General features: G+C 52.7%; 7 protein-coding genes across 7 annotated transcripts; 5 read left to right on the forward strand and 2 right to left on the reverse strand.

The window, feature by feature from the left end:
• Positions 1–452: 452 nt before the first annotated feature.
• Positions 453–1,517, forward strand: J4E93_004409 (uncharacterized protein; the record flags this gene model as incomplete). Its single annotated transcript, XM_049342337.1, has 4 exons — positions 453–512; positions 562–985; positions 1,037–1,178; positions 1,232–1,517. The coding sequence occupies 4 exons, from the start codon at positions 453–455 to the stop codon at positions 1,515–1,517; spliced, it is 912 nt and encodes a 303-aa protein (XP_049200489.1).
• Positions 1,518–3,209: 1,692 nt separating this feature from the next.
• Positions 3,210–4,179, reverse strand: J4E93_004410 (uncharacterized protein; the record flags this gene model as incomplete). The annotated part of the gene is made up of 2 exons (XM_049342338.1): positions 3,210–3,398; positions 3,460–4,179. The coding sequence occupies 2 exons, from the start codon at positions 4,177–4,179 to the stop codon at positions 3,210–3,212; spliced, it is 909 nt and encodes a 302-aa protein (XP_049200490.1).
• Positions 4,180–5,261: 1,082 nt separating this feature from the next.
• On the reverse strand, positions 5,262–6,077 carry J4E93_004411 (uncharacterized protein; the record flags this gene model as incomplete). The annotated part of the gene is made up of 1 exon (XM_049342339.1): positions 5,262–6,077. The coding sequence occupies one exon, from the start codon at positions 6,075–6,077 to the stop codon at positions 5,262–5,264; it is 816 nt and encodes a 271-aa protein (XP_049200491.1).
• Positions 6,078–7,537: 1,460 nt separating this feature from the next.
• On the forward strand, positions 7,538–9,091 carry J4E93_004412 (uncharacterized protein; the record flags this gene model as incomplete). Its single annotated transcript, XM_049342340.1, has 1 exon — positions 7,538–9,091. One exon carries the CDS (start codon positions 7,538–7,540, stop codon positions 9,089–9,091), a length of 1,554 nt encoding a protein of 517 aa, XP_049200492.1.
• A 4,222-nt stretch (positions 9,092–13,313) lies between these two features.
• J4E93_004413 (uncharacterized protein) lies at positions 13,314–14,549 on the forward strand (the record flags this gene model as incomplete). Its single annotated transcript, XM_049342341.1, has 2 exons — positions 13,314–13,514; positions 13,563–14,549. The coding sequence occupies 2 exons, from the start codon at positions 13,314–13,316 to the stop codon at positions 14,547–14,549; spliced, it is 1,188 nt and encodes a 395-aa protein (XP_049200493.1).
• A 531-nt stretch (positions 14,550–15,080) lies between these two features.
• Positions 15,081–15,622, forward strand: J4E93_004414 (uncharacterized protein; the record flags this gene model as incomplete). Its single annotated transcript, XM_049342342.1, has 2 exons — positions 15,081–15,333; positions 15,402–15,622. 2 exons carry the CDS (start codon positions 15,081–15,083, stop codon positions 15,620–15,622), a joined length of 474 nt encoding a protein of 157 aa, XP_049200494.1.
• A 1,785-nt stretch (positions 15,623–17,407) lies between these two features.
• Positions 17,408–18,138, forward strand: J4E93_004415 (uncharacterized protein; the record flags this gene model as incomplete). The annotated part of the gene is made up of 2 exons (XM_049342343.1): positions 17,408–17,609; positions 17,663–18,138. The coding sequence occupies 2 exons, from the start codon at positions 17,408–17,410 to the stop codon at positions 18,136–18,138; spliced, it is 678 nt and encodes a 225-aa protein (XP_049200495.1).
• Positions 18,139–19,648: the final 1,510 nt, after the last annotated feature.

The raw sequence follows: 19,648 nt of genomic DNA on the forward strand, positions 1-19,648 counted from the left end.
CAACTGGCCGAACCTTCGGAAATCGGAACATTGGGTAAGAACACCACGATCAAATTTTTGCGCTACGCCTACATGGATTCGCCCGTATTCGCATCGCGGTAGACATTCCCTTGTTGTTGACCGGCACGAGGGCTAGTGCGTCATAGGGCCAAGCCTCCTGCCCCGCTGCGCATATGCCTACCCAAGGGGTCGCCGTTGGTGTCAGCCGCAACCGGGCTGTGAAGGGCGACGTTGGGCTTTGATCGCTGGAGCCGCATCTTACTCGGCTGATCGTAGAGCCTTTGTACGATAACCTACTAGCATCTTCCTGTGTTTGGGAGTCACTTGTCTGCGTGACGATTGCTGCCCGCGCCGAGAAGCTGAAGCTTGGTGTCACCTTCATATATCATCAGCCCTCGACCTTGCGACATCTTGCTTTCCACCTTGCAAACACACGACGACTCGCTCCCACCATGGCGTATAACAAAGGCTTCAACCCGGACAGGCTGCCTATGCATGCCGAGCCTGAGCAGGTACGTCTTTGCAGTCCCTCGACGCGCCTGCAGGACTGACGTAGACCAGGCTGCTGCGATGATGTCGCAAAACGCTTCCGCGGCCTCACGCCCACCGCGCACCAGCTCCGCGCGTCCCGACTACAACAAACCTCCCCCGCCCGTTCCTAGCGGCCAGAGATACGACACCCGCCCAGATGAGCGCTACGGCGGTGGACGCGGCGCAGGAGGTGGTGGATATGACAGCAGACCCCCACCAGGCGCATACAGCGATCCGCGGTACGACGGCCGCTACGACGCGAGGCCAGACAACAGAATGGGAGTTGGATCGCCTCCACCAGTAAACTATGGCCATGGACCTCCGCCACAGGGATATCATGGGAGGCCACAGTTGGCGCAGCAGTCAAGGCCGCCGCCTACTCCTGCGCCGCCGCCAAGAGATGCGAATGACCGCGAAGCGCTGTGGAGACTGTTCGGCGCTGTCGACAAAGACAGTATGTTGTAGCAAGTCCTCCATGTATACACAGTACTAACGCATGCGACAGAGAGTGGTGAGCTCACAGAAGCTGAGCTGCGTACAGCACTCGTCAATGGAGACTGGACACCTTTCGATCCCCACACCGTCCGTATGATGATCCGAATGTTCGACACCAATAGATCTGGTTCCGTCAACTTTGACGAATTCTGGTACTTGTTCTTGTCCGTTTCTTTCCAGGTTCAAGCTAACACATGGTTTGTAGTGGACTCTGGGGCTTCCTCTCGGCCTGGCGCAGCTTGTTCGACCGTTTCGACCAAGATCATTCCGGCAGCATATCCTATGCTGAATTCAACGAAGCCCTCATTGCCTTCGGATACCGCCTCTCCCAAGCATTCGTCACCCTCTTGTACCGCACGTACGACCGCGACGGACGCAACGCACTGAGCTTTGATCTGTTCGTACAAGCGTGCATTAGTCTGAAGAGGATGACGGATGTCTTTAAGAAGTATGACGAGGATCGCGACGGCTACATCACGCTAAGCTTGTAAGTGACATACGAAAGAGTGTGAAAGAGTGCTGTTTGAACGAAGACTAACTATAACCGTAGCGAGGAGTTTCTCACAGGTGCGCAAGCTTTATTCCTCTTCAACTCGATTTCGGCCTCCACTGATACCGGACTGTACTAGAAATCATCCGCCAGCGATGAGCAGCAGGAACACATGTATACCATTTGCGCAACATTTGGATGCGTCACCATTCTGGATATCCTCCGGCATTTGGTCACCTACGCAAAAGCGAGCCAGACGACGTCATGGCCCACCCCCAAGTGCCACGTCACGTCGGAGTATGACGGAACATCTGGACTGGCATCCAAGCGAGCGAGGAACATGCGTAGTTATGGTCGGAGACCAGGCATACTTGATGAAGGTAATGAATCTAGATACCCGTTTGATACAAACGAAAACATTGGCTACGTCTGCTTCTCTCAAATTACGTGCTCGCTATTTTCAAACAGGTCTGGAGACAACATCAACATGAAAACATGCAAAGTGGGTGACCTAACGTCGATGTAGACTCCATGGTATGACTACCAGCATCTAAACCTGTCTCTCCACCCCCGCCTCTCCCTTCCATCACCGCCGCGAAGACGGTAATGATAGTCGTCATCGTCATGGCCTCCAGCATCGTACCTCATTACTCTCAATCCTGACCCAGCGTGCGTATATGAGTGTTCTCGCACGCGACGCCCTCCCTCGCGGCCTTCCTGGAAGCCGTTGTAGTCGAATACGGGACCGTAGTGAAGTTGTCTTGGAGTTTACAGTCAGTTCAGTGCTAGTAGAAAAGAAACCCATTTACCAATATGGCGTAAATTGTGGTGAGAGAATAGATAAACTTACGGAGCTTGGTCGTATCCAAAGCCTCGGGGTCGAGATTGATACCGTGGCATGGTGATATCTTATTAGGGGGTATTTAAGTTGTTGAAGTCCAAGGAGGAGGATTGTGTGGGCTGGATGTTGATTGAAGGAGGCAGGTTGTAAATGAGTCAGTGAAATTGCGAAGATGGTGATGTCAAAGTATAAGGAAGCTTGTGCTCGACCAAATAGTTGTACAGTACACAAGGGAAACACATGAATGTTGGAATGACGATGCATCCTTGAGTTGGCATACATCGGTGTCGAGTACACGTTGTAGTAATCATGTTGCGTATCGTGGACGCGCATATTGTAAACAGTAGTGATGATGTTGTATGGATGCTGGTGGACAACAGTGTACGAAGGCGCACTTCACTGAAATGTCACATTGCGTGGCTGATTGATGGCGCGTGCGGATTATTTGGCTTTGGGGCATGAGAGAAGTGCATGCATGTGAACCTAGTGGAAAACTGAACCTCGTAGAGCTTACATCGATGTCAGGCTACTTACCTTGCGTGTTTTTATGTCAATGTAGTCTGCAGACCTGTTTGGGTTTTCCTTGTACAAGGTGCATGTGTGCAAGAGAAGATGGGTCTTGTTTGAGTATATTCATTCATAATAAACTAAGGTATACAATCTTCATCGCTGAATCTGTCCGACAACACATTCTGGTATCTGGGGGTATATGACAAAACGTTAAGGAAAGACGTGAACTCGTTCGTGAGGTCGTGTAAAAAGACAAAGGCCGCTGTACTCCGAGCATCTTTCCATGTCAACATGGACGATCTGTTAATTTAGGAACTGTGTGATCCGGTCTCTTCTCATCATCTAAACCTTGTAGGGCTTGCGAGTACGGCGAGAACCATGGTCCTTGCCGCCGATGCAGAAGCTGGCGATCCAGCCAAGCAGCGCGATGAGCATAAGTGCAGTGGCAGCCCATGTCAAAGCAAGGAATTTGCCGCCCCAGTTGGCGTTTAGGCCGATGTCGTTGCCGTGCTCATTGATGATTTGGGTGGCCTAAAGTAGAGGTATGAAGTCAGTATATGTCTCACATGCACTTTGTGTAGTTAGAACTTACCTTGACCATTACAGCGGTGACAAGGGCGCTTGCGAGGCCGATAGCCAGGAAGGCGAGTGTAGCAAGAAGGAAGTTGATGCAGGGAGTGAGTCTTCCGTTTCCGATGAAGATTCCAAGAACGCTGGTGAGGAGCGTGATGAAGATGAGGCAGATGGCAATAACGTAGAGCACAAACATGGCTGCCATGAGCGCGTTGAGTGCATCGATTCCGTTCTGGATGTCATCTGGCCAGTTTAAGTCCTCCAGGGTGATGTCTACGCCCGTCTTGTTGATCGCCTCTTGGATGATGGCCGTGGGATCGAACTTGTAGGTAGCCCTGCTCTTTGCGCACTCGGTGACGTTTTTGCTAATGTCATCCTGACTCAGCGTTGCGTTGGCAACCTCTCCAGGCTCATACTGTCCTTGGCAGTAGTTGAGCATGTGTGCTGAGTACCAGTCCTCGATGCCAACGCGCTCGCGGAACTCGTCGATCTGCTCGTTGATTTCGTTGGTGACGCTGTCGGTAATGGAGTCGGGAATGAGGTTTATGATGGACGAAAGTGTGGAGTCAGAGTCTTCAGATGGAGCTTGGATGAGCGTTTGCCCAACAGCGGACGTGTTGAGCGTTAGGAGAGAGTAGTCTTCCATGAAGCCTTTCTTGTGGCCGGCGAATAGGCAGAGAAACGAGAGGATGAGGGCTGCGGTACAACATAGCACCGGTAGTATTGCGATGAAGCGCATCGTGATGGTGTTGGTTGTACGGTTGTGGTGTAGGTGTGATGCAGGTGTAAAGGCGCAAGCGGTCGCGATCCCTCTATGTGCTACCCGTGAATGGCGATGTATTCAAACAGCGCTGCAAGGCTGAAACGCAGACAAAAGACAAAAGCGATAGATATTGAGTATGCGTCAAAGGCGATAAAGGAAGAGTCAACCACTTATACGTGACGCGCAAACACAAGCTTGCGATGCGACGACCGTGCAAAAGACCCGCACGTCACTGCTAGGGCCCGGCCATGGCAACAAGCGAATAGCAAGGTTGACCAACGAGGCCTCAGCCTCAAGATCAACGGCATTGAATACGAATCAGGGCCTTTTGAACACACTGACCACGATGTTGACGTGTTGCTGGGCGTATGGTGTACAGACCCTGGAACTATGACGTAGCGCAGCGCTAAGCGAAGGAAATACGCAGGGGTAAAGCAGGAACGTCAGGAACTTGACGTGCCTGGATTTTTGGTTGGGTGATGATAGCAGAGTTCAAAAAAGAAAGAGTGCCGAAACTCTCGTCAATCTCTGCATCGGTGTAGGCAGGAGCGCGGCGCTTGCAGGTGTACCAGCCACGCGGGAGTGGGGTGCACAGCCGCAACGTGCGTGTGCAGGTACGAATCGATGCAGACTACCGTGACACAAATAGAAGCTGGATTCAACAAGATCGCCTATAAGTGCACCTCATACAGGAAAAAAATGGGACAGGCCTAGAGCCTACATTAACGTTGGGTCACCTACATTGCATGTTTTCATCTTGATGTATGCTCCATGGTGTTCAGACTTTTCCTTGAATGAGGCGAGTGAGCAAACGCACCATTGTAGATCAAGGACTGGCTTGTCTAGTCTGTTTGTATTCGGGTCTATCGCTATGGTCCCGTCGTCTATTCGTGAGGCATCGTCTATCATGATGACCATAAGAGCATTACTTTCGTAGAGCAGCCTGTGCTCTCGGACTTTTTGAGTGGAATAGTTATAAGCGGTTGTGGTAGTGATGGAGTGTTGCGCATTGCGCTTTGGTATTGAGTCGCAGCCGGTTGGCACGGTGCTATCCGGCCTCACGAAGGCGCCTTCTTGGAGTTCTTGGTGGGTTGGGCTGTTGACGACGAGCCAGCGCTGATGCCGTCGGTGAAGGGAGAGTAAGGCGCTGCCACTGAATGCGGGGGTGCTCGTTGGCCAGATTTTGTGCGCGGAGGCTCAGAGGATCCCGGCCACTTCTTCTGCTCCTCGTGCATCTTGTCTAGTGGCTCTCCGACTATGTGATACTTGTCCCAGTTGACGGGTGGACATCGCACGATGTTCTGCGGCTGCGGTATTGCGGGGAACTTGGGTGGGTCTGGCTTCGCCTCCATGTGCGTGGAATCTTTGCGCGTGTCTGCGCTGTTCGCGTCTTGCTCACCACTGCTTGCTGGGTCGGTCAGACCTGCCAGTGTTGGCGTGAGCACGTCGTGGTGCGACTGTGAGGCCTGCGCGCGTTGTTCTTGCAGCGAGCGCACGAAGGCCTGCGGGTCGGACACAGCGGCTGCCTTGAGGTCCTGGAGGGCCCTCAGGTCGCGCTTGCTCTTTTCGCGCTGCAGCTGCAGGAGCGAGATGGCGGAGCGCAGGGCGATGGCATCTGGGTTCTCGCTCTCGGATATGGCGACGGACGGCGGTTGCGGTCTGAAGGTGGCCGTGGGCGGAGGGGCAGGGCGGGGTCGGGCTTCGGTGCGCTCCACAGGAGCTAACTGGGCAGCCGTCGCCGTGGGCGTGAGAGGTGACACAGGCGGGCGGTCAGGCGTGGGCGACTTGGAGCGGGCGCCAGAGTGCTCCGAGGCGGTCGAGGCATCGCTGGAGGACACCGGGCGCGCGTTCGTGTCGACGAGGAGCGCAGGCATGGCGGCGTGGAGGGAGACGTCGCCAGGCGCAAAGCCGGAGAGTCGTGGCAGGAGGGCGATCGGCGACCACGCTGCGGTGAAAGCGAGGTCAGGCCACGCAGAGGCCTAGGAGCGCTGCTGGTAAATCTCCGGCGGTGGTTCGCCGCGAGGTGGCGGCGTCTTAGGCGCTGTCTAGACTTGTGCCGGGGCCGTCCATGCCAGATGCGATGTGCGAGGGGATGTCTGTCGTGCAAGATTGTGCGCGGGAACGCCCACGCTGGCTGCTGCTGTCGACACGTCGCGAGATGAGTGCGAGGATTGTGCGGAGCCGGCCTGCGGGCGATAATTTCTTTGGCTGCGATTCGGCTGTACGGGAGTCGATCTCGTCTATCTTGTAACAAAGCCGGCATCCAACATCAACCCGCCACACGTTACACACTCCGCCGACAACACTCGATGACCTCAGAATAAGGGGTCTTGAGCTTTGTCTCTCGTCTTCGAGTGAGAGTGTCACATGACGGTCTGTGGTATTGGAGAGGTATTTAGGTATATACATCTTTTACCACTCACCACCGACCGGAAAGGAGTGTCCGAACATGGTAATCCGCGCTCCACGTACTCCTATGTACACCATCACGATGCCAGTTGTACATTGGTCTCGGTTGCACTTGCTTGTGGCCGTGCGTGGCATTCTCAGACAGCGATTGCGTGACGCGCCGCTATTCCCGACGTCTGAATCTTGTCATGTCTATCCGACCTACATGCGGTCTGGTCGAACAGAATGGCAAGTTCCTTGAGGGATATAGGAGACAGAGTAAGGGCTAAAGACGGCATCGGCACGAGGCAGTGTCAGTGCGCTCTTCTGAGGCAACTGCCATCTCACAACCGACATAACGGCGTTCAAGATCTGCCCTCTGATTGCCAATTTGCATGTCGCAAAACGCGTCCGTCTAGCCCGGCGGCATCATGGCAGATGAGAGTCTTACGCAGCCGAACGCCTGCAAGGGTCAGCGCCAGAGCGAGAAGCCACCCAAGTAATCCACCAAAACGCCAGCCTCAGCCCGCCAATGGCAATACTCTGATAGGCGGTGCCGCGTGGATAGCCATCAGAATCACGTCTCTTGAAGCGTAGCGTACCCGTCCCAGCCTGCGTCCTCCACGGTGAGTCGCTCTTGCTTTTTTCTAGCCTTGTGAGCCCTCAATCGCGCCTTCTACTTGCAGACTCTCCAGCTCGATACAGACGCGCCCATTTCCCTCGTCTGCCGTCCCGTCCTCAACCCTCACCTCTCCACCTCCATATCATCCTTCCAAATGCCACTCAAATTCCTCACTTCTCGACCCTCGACTACTGTCCGCTACCTGCACCTGCATGACATGCGCTACGCCTTAGCGACGGCCTGCCAATCAAACGACGATCAAACTGGCACTGACTGGCCGCTAAACCCTAAGGGCCCACCCGACCGAAATCACTTTCGTTAGCCATGGCTCCGAATGCAGACTTAACAGCACAGTCCCCGCTGGCGCGCATGCCCAAGCTGAAGTACAGAAATCCGCTTCCGTCCGACTGCCTTTCCATCGCCGACTCTGCCTCCCAGGACTGTGGGCCCGACTCTGCTTATAGTCAAGAGCCGCCCGCGACCCCGGATCCAAACGCTCCTTCGAACATCTCCCGTCCGTCCTTCGACACTACCTCCCTGACGTCATCCAGTCTGGCTTCCATATCCTCCAGCAACTCTTCGTCAAATGGCTCAAAGTCATCGAAGAAGAAGAAAAAGGGCTCCGTGCTCGGGTTCCTCTCTTTGAAAGAACCGTCTCAAGTCGCTTTGGAGCAGTTCAAAGAACAGCAGCGCAAGCAGAACCTCAACTCCGGAACCTCTACGCCGCAGTCAAGAGCCAGCAGCAACTATGTCGGCCAAAAACTTCCAAATTCTGTCCCCAAGGTCAATTCAAAATGGGACGGTGTTCCTGAATCTGTCAAACACCGGTACTCAACAACAAGCGCATACAGCAAGGACAACAGAATCAGCGTATCGTCCAAGGGCTCCTTTGGCTCGCCTCTCAAAAACGCCCCATGGAACGAGTCGAGATTCTCTGTCATGACAGACGGCACCCGTAACCCACCCAACTCCGTCGCATCTGCCTCAATATCAAACCTTACTATCCGGGATGGAGCTTCTGGCCTCGGATCCTCGCCATCAACTACCACGCTACCAGAGATGTCCTACTATTTCCCAGACGACCCCGCTGCGTCTGGCGCGTTACCCCCCAGGTCCGAGAGCGCTGGCGCGTCCTATGATTCTACCACGCAGTCACCAGTTCGGCTCTCGAACTCCACTTCGAGCGATCGTCCAAGCATAGACGGATCAGTAGACTCGCGACCACATTCTCCAGCCTCTTCGACGACATCCGCAGATACGGTCGTCATGGACACTGCAGATACTATCTTCCGAAAATTGAACGACCGGCCCAACCAAGGAGCATGGGGAGCGGATGCTCATGCTGTTCAGGCGCCTGCTGAGAACAATTTTGGCGACGTGCCCGACTCACATGACTTCCTTTTCCAACCCCAACCTGTTTTAGAGCGCCGACAAAGCGAACCGCTCGCCATCTACGAGTCGCCCTTGGATGCATCGTCTATCCCACATTATGCCCCTCAGCGACCAGTCCAAAACTTCAGTCGGCCAATGGCAACCAAGGGCCCACCGCCAGTTCAGCGATCTACACACATGCCGCACTATAGGAGGACACCGTCAGCCCCAGCGTTACCAACTTTGTACGAAGCGTCGTTAGCCAGCACTGATGATCTTCGAGAGGATCGCGATGACGACGACGATGATTCGTATTCCATTGCTCCATCTACTATTGCGCCATCCGAGCTCTCCAAGCATTGGTACGAGTCTCCACGTGAACGTCTAGGTCTTGGTAGGCGACTTCAGATCAATGACGTTTCACCATGGGAGGAGCAGAGAGGGGCCGCAGGTAAGCCCAAGAAAAGTCGGTTGTCAATGTTTGGGAAGGCGGTGTCGAGAGGATAGGCTTTGCGGGCAAAGCTCGCGCATTGACTGACTCCCAGTGGGTAGCTTCGTGCGAACCTGAGCGATCATCGTCCGGTGCTACAAAAACACTCGGCTCCTGATACGCCAACTTGTGTACAAACTTTTGCGATTAGCGATATCCAGCATACCCCCGCTTCGGCGACTTTCTTGTACGGCGGCATTTCTGAACGCCAGTTTCTCCAACATAGATACCCATTTCACGAATCTTACCAATCTGCTCTCTAATGGCTACATCAACACGCATCATTCCCTCAGGTAACGTAATAATTAATTTCTTTACATACGTGTGAGCCTCGTTGCGAACGCGATCTCATGGAGTTGTGGGGAAACATGGCGCGAATCGCGCGTGGAATCGAAGGTTTGACGCAAGGCACTACACAATCACACCATAGGGCTTACTATAGTGCCACGTTTTGCGTCCATCGCACGTATCTCATGCAAGCCCCCATCTCACTAGTCCATCTTCTCGAACCCTATATTGCTTCTGCCGTGGTTCTTCAGCCCTGGTCTAGCGTGACTGTTTGCCGATCGACAAGCCCGTCGAAACCTTAACGCCATAATCCACTCCCTTGCAGTATCGGAGCGAGCACGCCCTCTTACCATTCTCTTTGACAGGCTTAATGTGATTCGCCTAGCGGACACTTATTCCAATCCAGCTCACACGTCATCTAGGTCGATCAACTCGATCTGCTCGCCGAGCAAGTCAATCCAAAACCAGATCACACGAACCATCGAAACACCATACCAATAGTTTGACGCTGGTTGTCGCGAAGTGCGCTTGCATCAGATGTTAACTCCTTTGGCGGACATGCTCGAGTATCTAGCACCGGCGGCTCCGTTCAAAGGCCCTTTTCTGGTCAGCCTATGATTGCCGACATGCTCCCGCTAGATTTAGCTTTCTCCAGATCATCGCATGGCGCAGCATGGTACTCCCTTGTGCTGCTAGCTTGATCGACAGGGCAGACGCGTCCACACCCCGTATTCCTAGGGTACCCACGATCAAACGTTATACAGTCACAACCCCGGTTCGGGTGCAAATACGAGATATTGTGGATCTTTCCAGCCAGTACAAAAGCAGAATAAGAACCTTAGCGAGGAATAAAACCTCCTAAACAAGGGCTTATTTGCTTAATAATCTTCTTTACTAGGGTTTTAGCGGGGCAGGCAGGGGAATTAACAAATCAGATCTTATAATTTGGCTTGAACTCGTATTTGCACCCGAACCGGGGGTGTGACTGTACGTGATTCCGGAAGGGCAAGCGACTGCTCATTTCTGGATCCAATTGAGCTTTGAAGGGGTCAGTAATCTGTTGCTGTAAACTCTGAAGCGGTTGCCATGGCCGAAGTGTGCGCGAGCTTCAACATCTGGAAACGGAAAGCTGCGGCGCAGAGCATGGCACATGGAAGAGCCCAGTCATGGAAATGGTTCAGTCTCGGTAGCGTTTTCAATTCTAAAGAGAAGGCAGTGTGGAGGAAGATTACCCATGACACTGCGAGTCGCTGTTCATAGAGGCGGTGGACAGTGCACCTCATCCAAGAAACAAATAGCGAACAAGCCGGGAGCATGCATAGAAGCTGGGTCACTTGCTCTACATCTTTCCAAGTTGATGTAGGTTGCAGACCCTGTTTAGTGTTTTTCTTTCCTAGGTTGACCTTATTCACAGATATCGACTGCCAGAGCAGAACGCAACATGGAATGTGTGCCGATCAATTTTGATAGGACGCCACTCAAAGTGCTCAATATTTAATGTTCCTTTGCTTTTTTGCGTTTATTCCGATTGCTGTCCTTGCCACCAACATTAACTCATGTCTAGTCTTTTTCGGTGAATGTTTTGATGTTTAAGAGACCGCAGGAAAATATAGAGCAAAACTGATGGAGAGCTCTCACAGACATGGGAGTTGCGTTCTCTGGTTTTTGCAGGCGCTACCGACCCCCAGGCAACATCGATATATCGCATCGCATTTTTGGTAATTTGTTATTCATGTGCTCGCTGAAAGAAGAAAGAGCCGTGGAAGGGATGCTCGAACAGATAGAAGATAGCCTGCGCGAGAAGATCTCGGCGATGTGGACGTTACCGTCAACGGTCTGAATACGATATGCTGATGCGAAATTTTGGCGATGGCAGATTACCATCGGTATGTGCAGTATGCGATTTGTTCGAAATAACCCATTTTTTGTATGCAGGTATCCAGGGACGTCAGGCAGCACATAGAACTCTTGTAAACACTTTTTGAAGGACGAGGAGCGAAGGAAGAGCCACGGGGCATAGTCCTTGGGACTTTGGAATCGTAAGGAATGGATGTGTTAATAAGGAGTACGAGAAAGCAACACTATTTGGACTTTTATATGCCTTGCCCACAGCAGGAACACATGTGAACCAAGGAAAAGTCTCAGAAGCTGCACTGTCCCTCCTTGAAGAAGGGTTTGTCGGCGTTTTCGCCGACTCGGCGCTGGAAGCGTGCTCTTTCCAACGTAACAATCCCTTCTTCACAATATGATCCCCATCAAGGTCCTTGCATGCCTTTGGCGTGTTGAGCACGCAATTAAGGTAGCCCTCATTGCGGCCTTCTTCATGGACCTGCTTCAAGGTCTTGCCCCTGTGCTTGCTCGTCTTCAAAATGTAGTGTGTATATGGGTCGTTCGTGGCTCGAGTGCGGTACTCCTCATCGACTTCGTTTCCAAGGGTCTCGTTGACAGGAACGAAGCTGTTCTTGTTTGCGTTTGACGAGTTGGCCCATGCCTTCTTCGGTGTCCGGTATGCTGGCATCTTCGGTCGCGCAATACAGCGGGTACGATACGGGGGCTAACGCAGAAGCGTCGGCAGCGGTGGGGCGGTGGTCGTGCCAGGAATATCAACCTGACTATGTCATCGTACCGACTTTCCACAAGGTGTACACGAGTAGTAGTGCGCGTACTGCTGCGAGCGTATGTCAATGAATTGAATGAAAGCGGTCGAGTCGAAGACAGTTGCGAAGTTTATGATTGTTGAGTCTGCGACGCGACCGCGGGAAGGACGGACTGCCCAGGTGGTGTGCCGCCGCGCGAAACCCTGGCTGTGACGCACCCCGGTTCATCACCAATGCTGCAATCGGACTCTCGACGGCTGTATACATCAAGTTGCTTGTGAGATCGACAAGAATGCTATCTGCAGTTTCTTTGTTTTGCATCATGCCTATGACTTGTATGCGTTTGGCTAATCAGCGACGTGTCTCTCTGATCATGAATCATCTTTGCGATCCACAGGCAATGCGCACAGCAGCCATCGCCGTGACAATCGAGAAGTTGGAGGCATATCGCGACGTTTTTCAGGAAACTTGAACAATAGAATCTTACACTCGATAGCAGATCGAGATCCTACATATCCGTTCTTCACAAAACGATAGGTACCTAAGTGCGAGTTTTCTTGGAGCATGCCAATCACCATTGATCAGTTGCGTCTGCATCGCAGTGCTCAGCCTTGCTTTTTTTTAGAACAGCTAGAAGCATTCAAGCCTGAGGAGTATGTGTACCTAGGTAGAGTCAGTGTTCTCGTGTTGCAAGCGTGCAGAAGAGACATCTGGAAGCTGATTTCGGAAGGGGCACAGCTTGTCGACCCAAGCCTAAACGAGCTAGTCAGTCGCGAAACCCACGTTTTCACGCGAGATAACCGCTGGTTTCAGACAATATGACGTCGCACGCTACGCGTCTTGTGAACCCTTTGTTTGACCCCCATCATTCTAATAACACCCCGGAGCTGAATACAATCTACTACCTTGCATCATGGCGGGCGAAGCTGAGTCTTCCGTGGCAGCACCGGCGCCTTACTACATTTCGAAGTCGGCTATCTGTACAGGTAACGGAGTATTCGCTAACCGAAGGTTTGGTTCGGGCGAAGAGATCGCAAGCTTCACGAGGCCTCTTGTTGCTTCTTTGGATACGGAACGGCTACTCGATACCTGTGCGAATTGCTACCTCTGGACTGAAGGCTCCTCAACTGGAACGAGGTTGTATGTACCGGAAGGCGCAAAAGTGAACAAGTGTGCTGCATGCCAGATATTTCGCTACTGCAGTAAGGTACGTCGAGCTATCTGTCTGTATGCTCGTAAAATTAATATGCATCAGACATGCCAAAAGGACGCATGGAACCGGGGACATAAGCATGAGTGCAAGATGCTGAAGCCAACGGCTGGTAGACCCCTCCCCAAAGCCTTACTTGCATGTATGGAACTACTCATTAGGCGAAAGCATGGCCTGATTTCTGATGAAGAATGGGAGCTGCTTTGTCGCTTGCCTTCGCACCTTGACGACTTCAAGCGGAACGGAACCTACGAGAATATCGAACTTATGGCTATGGGTGCCGGTCAGTTCTCGTTGTCGCAAAATCTATTCGACAAGGACTTTATTGCAGCGATGTATGGTCGAGTAAGTCTGTAATGAACTCTTCTAACTCTCTCACTGACTCGCATAAAGGTAATGTCAAATGCTCTGACACTGATCACACCTACATTAGATCCTCTAGGTATCATGATCGACCCCACACTTTGCCATATGAATCACTCCTGTAACCCGAACGCATACATCATGATGGATGGCCCGCGAGTAAGCATTCGTACACTCCGACCCATCAAGAAAGACAAAGAAATATACATTTCGTACATTGATGCTACGAATCCCTACCACAGGCGACAAGAAGAGCTCCAATCCCGCTGGTTCTTCACCTGCCGCTGCGCCCAATGTCAGGAAAAGGCGACTCTCCAGGAAGACAACTGGCTGGTACCATCAAGGCCTGGATGGGTATTGGGAGCCGAAGTCAAGTCTATGGCAGAAACACAGGAAAAGCTGTTTGGTCTCTATGCGGAACTCCAAGCAACGGATAACCCCCTGCTTGTTAGAGGAGCGATCAGGCAAGCACTTAAAATATGCCATGAGGCGATGTTTCTGCCGGTTTATCGACAACCATATGCTGCACTTCGCGACGACTTGATTGTAAACCTGCTATCCGAGGGACGTTACCAGGACGCATGGGTACAATGTGCAAAGCGGTACAAGTACATTCTTCCCAAACTCTACCCAGTCTCGTTCCACCCGGTCCGGGTAGTACAGACATGGCAAATGGCGATGTTGGCCGCATACCTAGCAAGTACTCAAGAGGGAGTAGGATCACCGGAGGTAAACATGGGTCTCATTGCCATGATGCTGGTAAAGCAGGTGTTGAATGTAACGCACCTGAGCCATGGGCCGGCCAGTGCATTCACAAAGAGTGTAAAAGCCAAAGCGGAAGAGATGACAGAAGAACTCAAGAGGAGTATTGGAAACGCGAACAGTGACGTCATGAACAGGGAGCTTGAGGTTCAGAGAGACAGGCTGATGGAGATGGGGGATTGGGCTCAGGACGGCCAGATAGAGGAACGGGCGAAGATTTTAACTCTACACGAGAAAGCCTTCAGTGTATGTTGATACAACTGATCAAGGGATCAGATCTATCACTACTGTTTGGTATATATTGCTGGATGGCCTGCGAAAATAACATATTGCCAATATGCAATCTCACATTCACTATACATCAGATTTTCCCACCTGCTCACTCCGATGTGGACAGTCGCATGAATGGCTAGAATGGAGGTAGGCTACATTATCCTGCTTTTGCGTGGCCTAGGAAAACGCTGTCTTTCTCCAGCTTCTAGTGGGGTATGGTTTTACCTTCTCTACGTGAAGTTGAGTGGTGAACCTGTCCAAAGCCCCACAAGCTCTCACCGTCACCACCGCTTTGCTTAGACAGCGACTTCTCTCACTACGCCGGTGCAGTAGTAAAGCGCCTGCCTATTTCAGCTCGTCCTCTGGCTTTCCACTCCGTCCTCTTGACAACGCACTGCAAGCTCCATCCTTTCACATCGCCTTGCTTCAACGCGACTACCCCAGTACAGCAGCATACAACTACAAGTCCTACTACTCTTTACCTTTATAACTTCCACACGATCTTCCGCACCCATGCCTCCCAAAGTTGCCACCGAGAACGGCCAGAAGGTTGTACCAGCCGACTGCGTCTCCGTCCTCCTTATGGCTCTCGGTAGCACTACTATCTCTAAGGCGCAGTATGACATGATGTCAGCGCTCGACGGCACGCGCACTGCGAGCTCATTTGAACATCAGTTCCGCACGATCACGGCCAAGGCCAAGGAGCTGAAAGCTCGTGCTGAACAAGGCGAGACTTTCCAGCCTGTGGCACCGGCCAAGAAAGGTGGTAAGTGTTTACAATCCTTCACACCACGCTGGTCAGACTTCTACCGACGCGAGAATAACATTGAGCAGGTCAGACTACCTCAGGAACACCCAAGGCACCTGCTAGGAAGAGGAAGGACATGTCTTCCGGCTCCGAGGATGCTACACCGTCGAAGAAGACCAAGACTCCTAAGCCCCGTGGCAAGAAGGCTCAGACTCCCCTGGAGGATGCCATTGAAGAAGACTTTCCCGATGACGCTGAGGAGTTCATCAAGAGTGAGAAGAAATGGGAGGACGAAGTCTTCGCCTGAAATGGTCAGGCGGGTGCATACAGACAGGATATGAGATGGTGTGGCATGAAGAAGCTTGTGGTTTGCAGACTACACTACGACACAACAAGCAGATTGAAAGATCTGGTGTCAATGTAGGCTCCAGAGGGGTCGGACTTTTTCCTGTATGGGGTGCCTCCATGAAAAATGCGGTGAAGCCAGATGCACACTCATGGATGTGAAGGGGATTGATTATAAGGATCATCAACGATCTTCCTTAGTAAATGGAGCATTTCTCTACGTCCTCATCGCTCATGACTTGTGTCGTGAACTTCAGCTTTCATAACGACATTAGCCCTCCAGGACACAACCAGCCGTAATACATGAATGGGGAGCCTACAGCACCATGAGATCGATGCCGCAAGGTTCTGTCAGCGAGATGTACGCCCTACAGGATACTCGCTACATCCATACACATATGACATCGTCCAATTAATGCCGGTCATTTGCGTTTCAGTGAATTTCTTGCCTTTCTTGGTCTCAACGATGCCGATGCTGGGCGTGCATGCGATTGTCTGGAAGAATGTAATAATAACATGATCCAGCTTACCATAAGCAATAGGCGCATGCTGCTAATATGTGCGCAGACAGCATGATCCTGCTCGACATAGCGCTCTGACATATCCAATGCGCGTATGCATCTACCAGCTGCGATATGATCTTTTGAACGATAGTCACCGCTTCATTCTCCAACTTTGCATCTTGCTGCCGGTCATTTTCGTCAAGGCCAGCCCACAGTCAAATCTCCTTTGAGTGGGGCCCAAATCTCGGGCCGTCTGCACACCCATCTGTTCCGTGCTAAAACCGTAGGCTCATCACCGGTGTCGCACCGACCACCCAAGTCTCGCCCCTAGGCTGGCAAAGTCGTCCAGGGAAGGTCGTAGATCGCAGTCATGTCGGCGCATATCGATAGGGGGAGATCAAGGCGTCGATTGGAGTCGCCCTGGCGGAGGATGACGTCGCCCCCGGCGGTTAAGGTCATGTGCGAGACCGGCGTTCGCATAAGGTGGTGGTGGAGCTGACATCCATGGATGTTAGGCGAGGCAAAGTTACAGAAGATGGCAGGTGCCGGGGGTGGCCGAGTAAGCAGGGGAGACCTTGGCGCCAATGCAGGTACGGCTTCGACGCCTGTAGTTTGCGCCAGCAACTTTACTCAACATCCAAACCTCGAATGGCAGTCTGCCACCATCTTCTTGTAGTCTGCATCGACACCTCGTGTTCCTGCGCGGTTATGCGGCAGCAGGATGGCAGCAAGGCCCCTGAATTTTCCCCGGATTATTGGGTGGCTTCCTCCTAACCTCCAAGCAGCTTAGCATCGTGGCACGGCGGCCGTTGGTGTGCTCCTCATGCGCCGGGATGCATCGTCGGTGAGTGGCTCCTGGGCTAGACGCTCGCTATGATCCTAGGCGAGATGCTTCGAGGGCTGTGCGAGAAGAGGGAAAAGGGGGCTCCTAGCCAAGCGTCTCACTGGCGAACGGCCGATTGGGCGCATGAGCATCTTCATCCATTAGCTCCAGAGCGAGCTATACTGCTTTCGTCCGGCAATTTTGCATCTTCTGCCGTCGCTTTGGCGTCTCGATCCGGTCCAGGTAGCCGTTGGGTGTCAGCGTATTCTTTATTATACCCCGTCGCCCACCGTCGTCTTTTCTTCTTCACTCTCACGTCGCACTATCGCTGTACACAGTCACTCGTTCTTTATCCAACTACATATACCCATACAGCTACTACAGTTCTAATACTCTAATCACCAATCCAACTACCGTCACCATGCGCTTCTTCGAGACCATCCTTTCCGCCGCGGCCTTCGCTGCCGCTGTTGCTGCCCTCGAGATCAACGACTTCCCTGCTGAGGGTGTTGTTGCTGGCCAGACCTACACCATCACCTACTCCCCCGCGGACGACACCCCCACCACCTTCATCCTCCGCCAGGGACAGTCCACTGACCTCGACACCATTGCCACTCTTACCAGTATGTGCCCGAACTGACAGCGATATGATCTTCCAATTCTAACTGAACTCTAGCTTCCGCCACCGGTGGAAAGTTCGAATGGACCCCCACCAAGTCTCTCGTCAACGAGCCCGACTACGCTCTCCAGATCCAGCAGGGAACTACCATCAACTACTCCGCTCAGTTCCCCCTCTCTGGTGGCGCTGAGGAGGATGACTCTCCTGTCTCCTCTGCCGTCTCCTCCGCCATGGCCTCTGCTTCCTCTGCTACCGCATCTGCTGCTTCTTCCGCCTCTGCTGCCCTCAGCAGCGCCATTGAGAGCGCCAAGTCCAGCATGATCACCAGCGCTGCCTCTGCTTCCGCCACCATCAGCCCCTCCGCTGGCGTCAACTCCACTGTCACCTCTGCCACTCTTACCCGCTCTGCCTCTTCTTCCGGCTCTGCCACTGGCAGCGCCAGCCTTCCTGAGGTCACCGACTCTGGTGCCAACATCCGCAGCCCCGTCGCTGCTATGCTCGGTGCCGCCGCCGCTTTCGCCTACTTCGCATAAGCGTTTTCCTTCACGACCTTATACTATAATTGTCCTTTTACGACATGTTAGCATTGGAATCTGTGGGAACCCCCTCCAGCATCTATTGTCAATTCGAGTCACGCGAGCATTGGCATCCGTGATTGGTGTGTCCGATGGGAACGCTATGCAAAGAGCTTGTATAGACGTAGCAGAAAATGATAATATGGAAGCATTTGCCTATCTATCCATGAACTTGCAAGTGATGCGCGCAATGACACCATGCCTCTTGTCTCATGATGTATCAGATGTAGCTTTGCTTGTGCGAGGACAAGTGCTTTCGACCTATGCGCACTTACCGTGAAACATCCGTTCCGCTTCCCTGCTTCTTTTGTTACTTGCGCAATGCTTGGAAGATCTCTATCATCGTAGCACAGACGTCACAATCAATCATCCGCGTGGTACCGCATCCATCATGTCTCAACGGTACCGTGGTACGAGGCTGTCATCATGCGTTACATACGCGCTATCTCCGCATGTCTATCACAGCAACCTGGTAGCACACAGCAGGTACTGGGGTTAATCACTCTTTGGCGTGTGCGCAACATGACGTCGCGTTTGGCGCGTGTCAAGAACCTGAAACGCGGAGTTGAAGATCGCATCTTGTCGTTCGTCGCGCCATGAAAACTGTGGTTGACTGACCAGGTGACCCCACAGCGGGATTGGTCCCCACCTCTCCACAGATGCATCAAGCAAGCTGCAAGAACCCGCTGCTCATTGCCACACCGTAACTACACCACAGCGATTCTCTCTTCTCCATCGCATATATCGCTTGAAGTCTTCAACACGCTGCTGCATCTTGACAAGCACACAGCCCCAAGGACGCAAACAGTAGCAGCACCAGCATCGCCACCATCAGCTAGCTTCTAACCAGCCGGCGTACACCGAGTTCCACCACTACTAACTACAAGTGCTGCGCAAGCCTACCAAGCAAGCCACCCGCCTACCAACCCAAAAGAGAGTAGACATGTAGCACTGCCCGCTGCCGTGTGTTGCGCGTCAAGTGTCTTGTATCACGCGGTCAACAGCGTTTTAATCGAACCAGGACTTGCCACGGCTTGTACACGCTAGCGCCGCGTAGTGGCGGCCAGGCCGAGGCTGATGTGCTATTAGCTTTGGAAGAGATGGACTGAGGCGTTGCATATCGAAAACGTCAAAGGACTTTCTTGCCAGTGCGGCGGCGCCGAAAGATATATTTAGTCTGTAGTCGCAAGAGAGGCTAGTCAAAAAGGCTTGAATCGATGGTAGAGCGGTCGCGAGCTGGGAGCTAATAAAGCGCAGTCGAAGCCGAGCCTTGGATAGTATGGTGAGTCTTCGCCTTTGCTTAGACTCACCGTTCCGAGTACTCTTGATCCTGCAAGCCTTTCGCCATTCCTCAGTCCGCGCCATATGCGAAGGCCACAGTCTAACGTTGGGCACCATTAAATGCCTCAATGCTTACATAGCCACTTCCCTCGCTTTCGGTAACTGACATTGTTGCATTCGCTGATAC

This window comes from Alternaria ventricosa (genome assembly GCF_023758065.1).
Source record: "Alternaria ventricosa strain BMP 2768 chromosome Unknown scaffold_6, whole genome shotgun sequence".
Lineage (NCBI taxonomy): Eukaryota > Fungi > Ascomycota > Dothideomycetes > Pleosporales > Pleosporaceae > Alternaria > Alternaria ventricosa.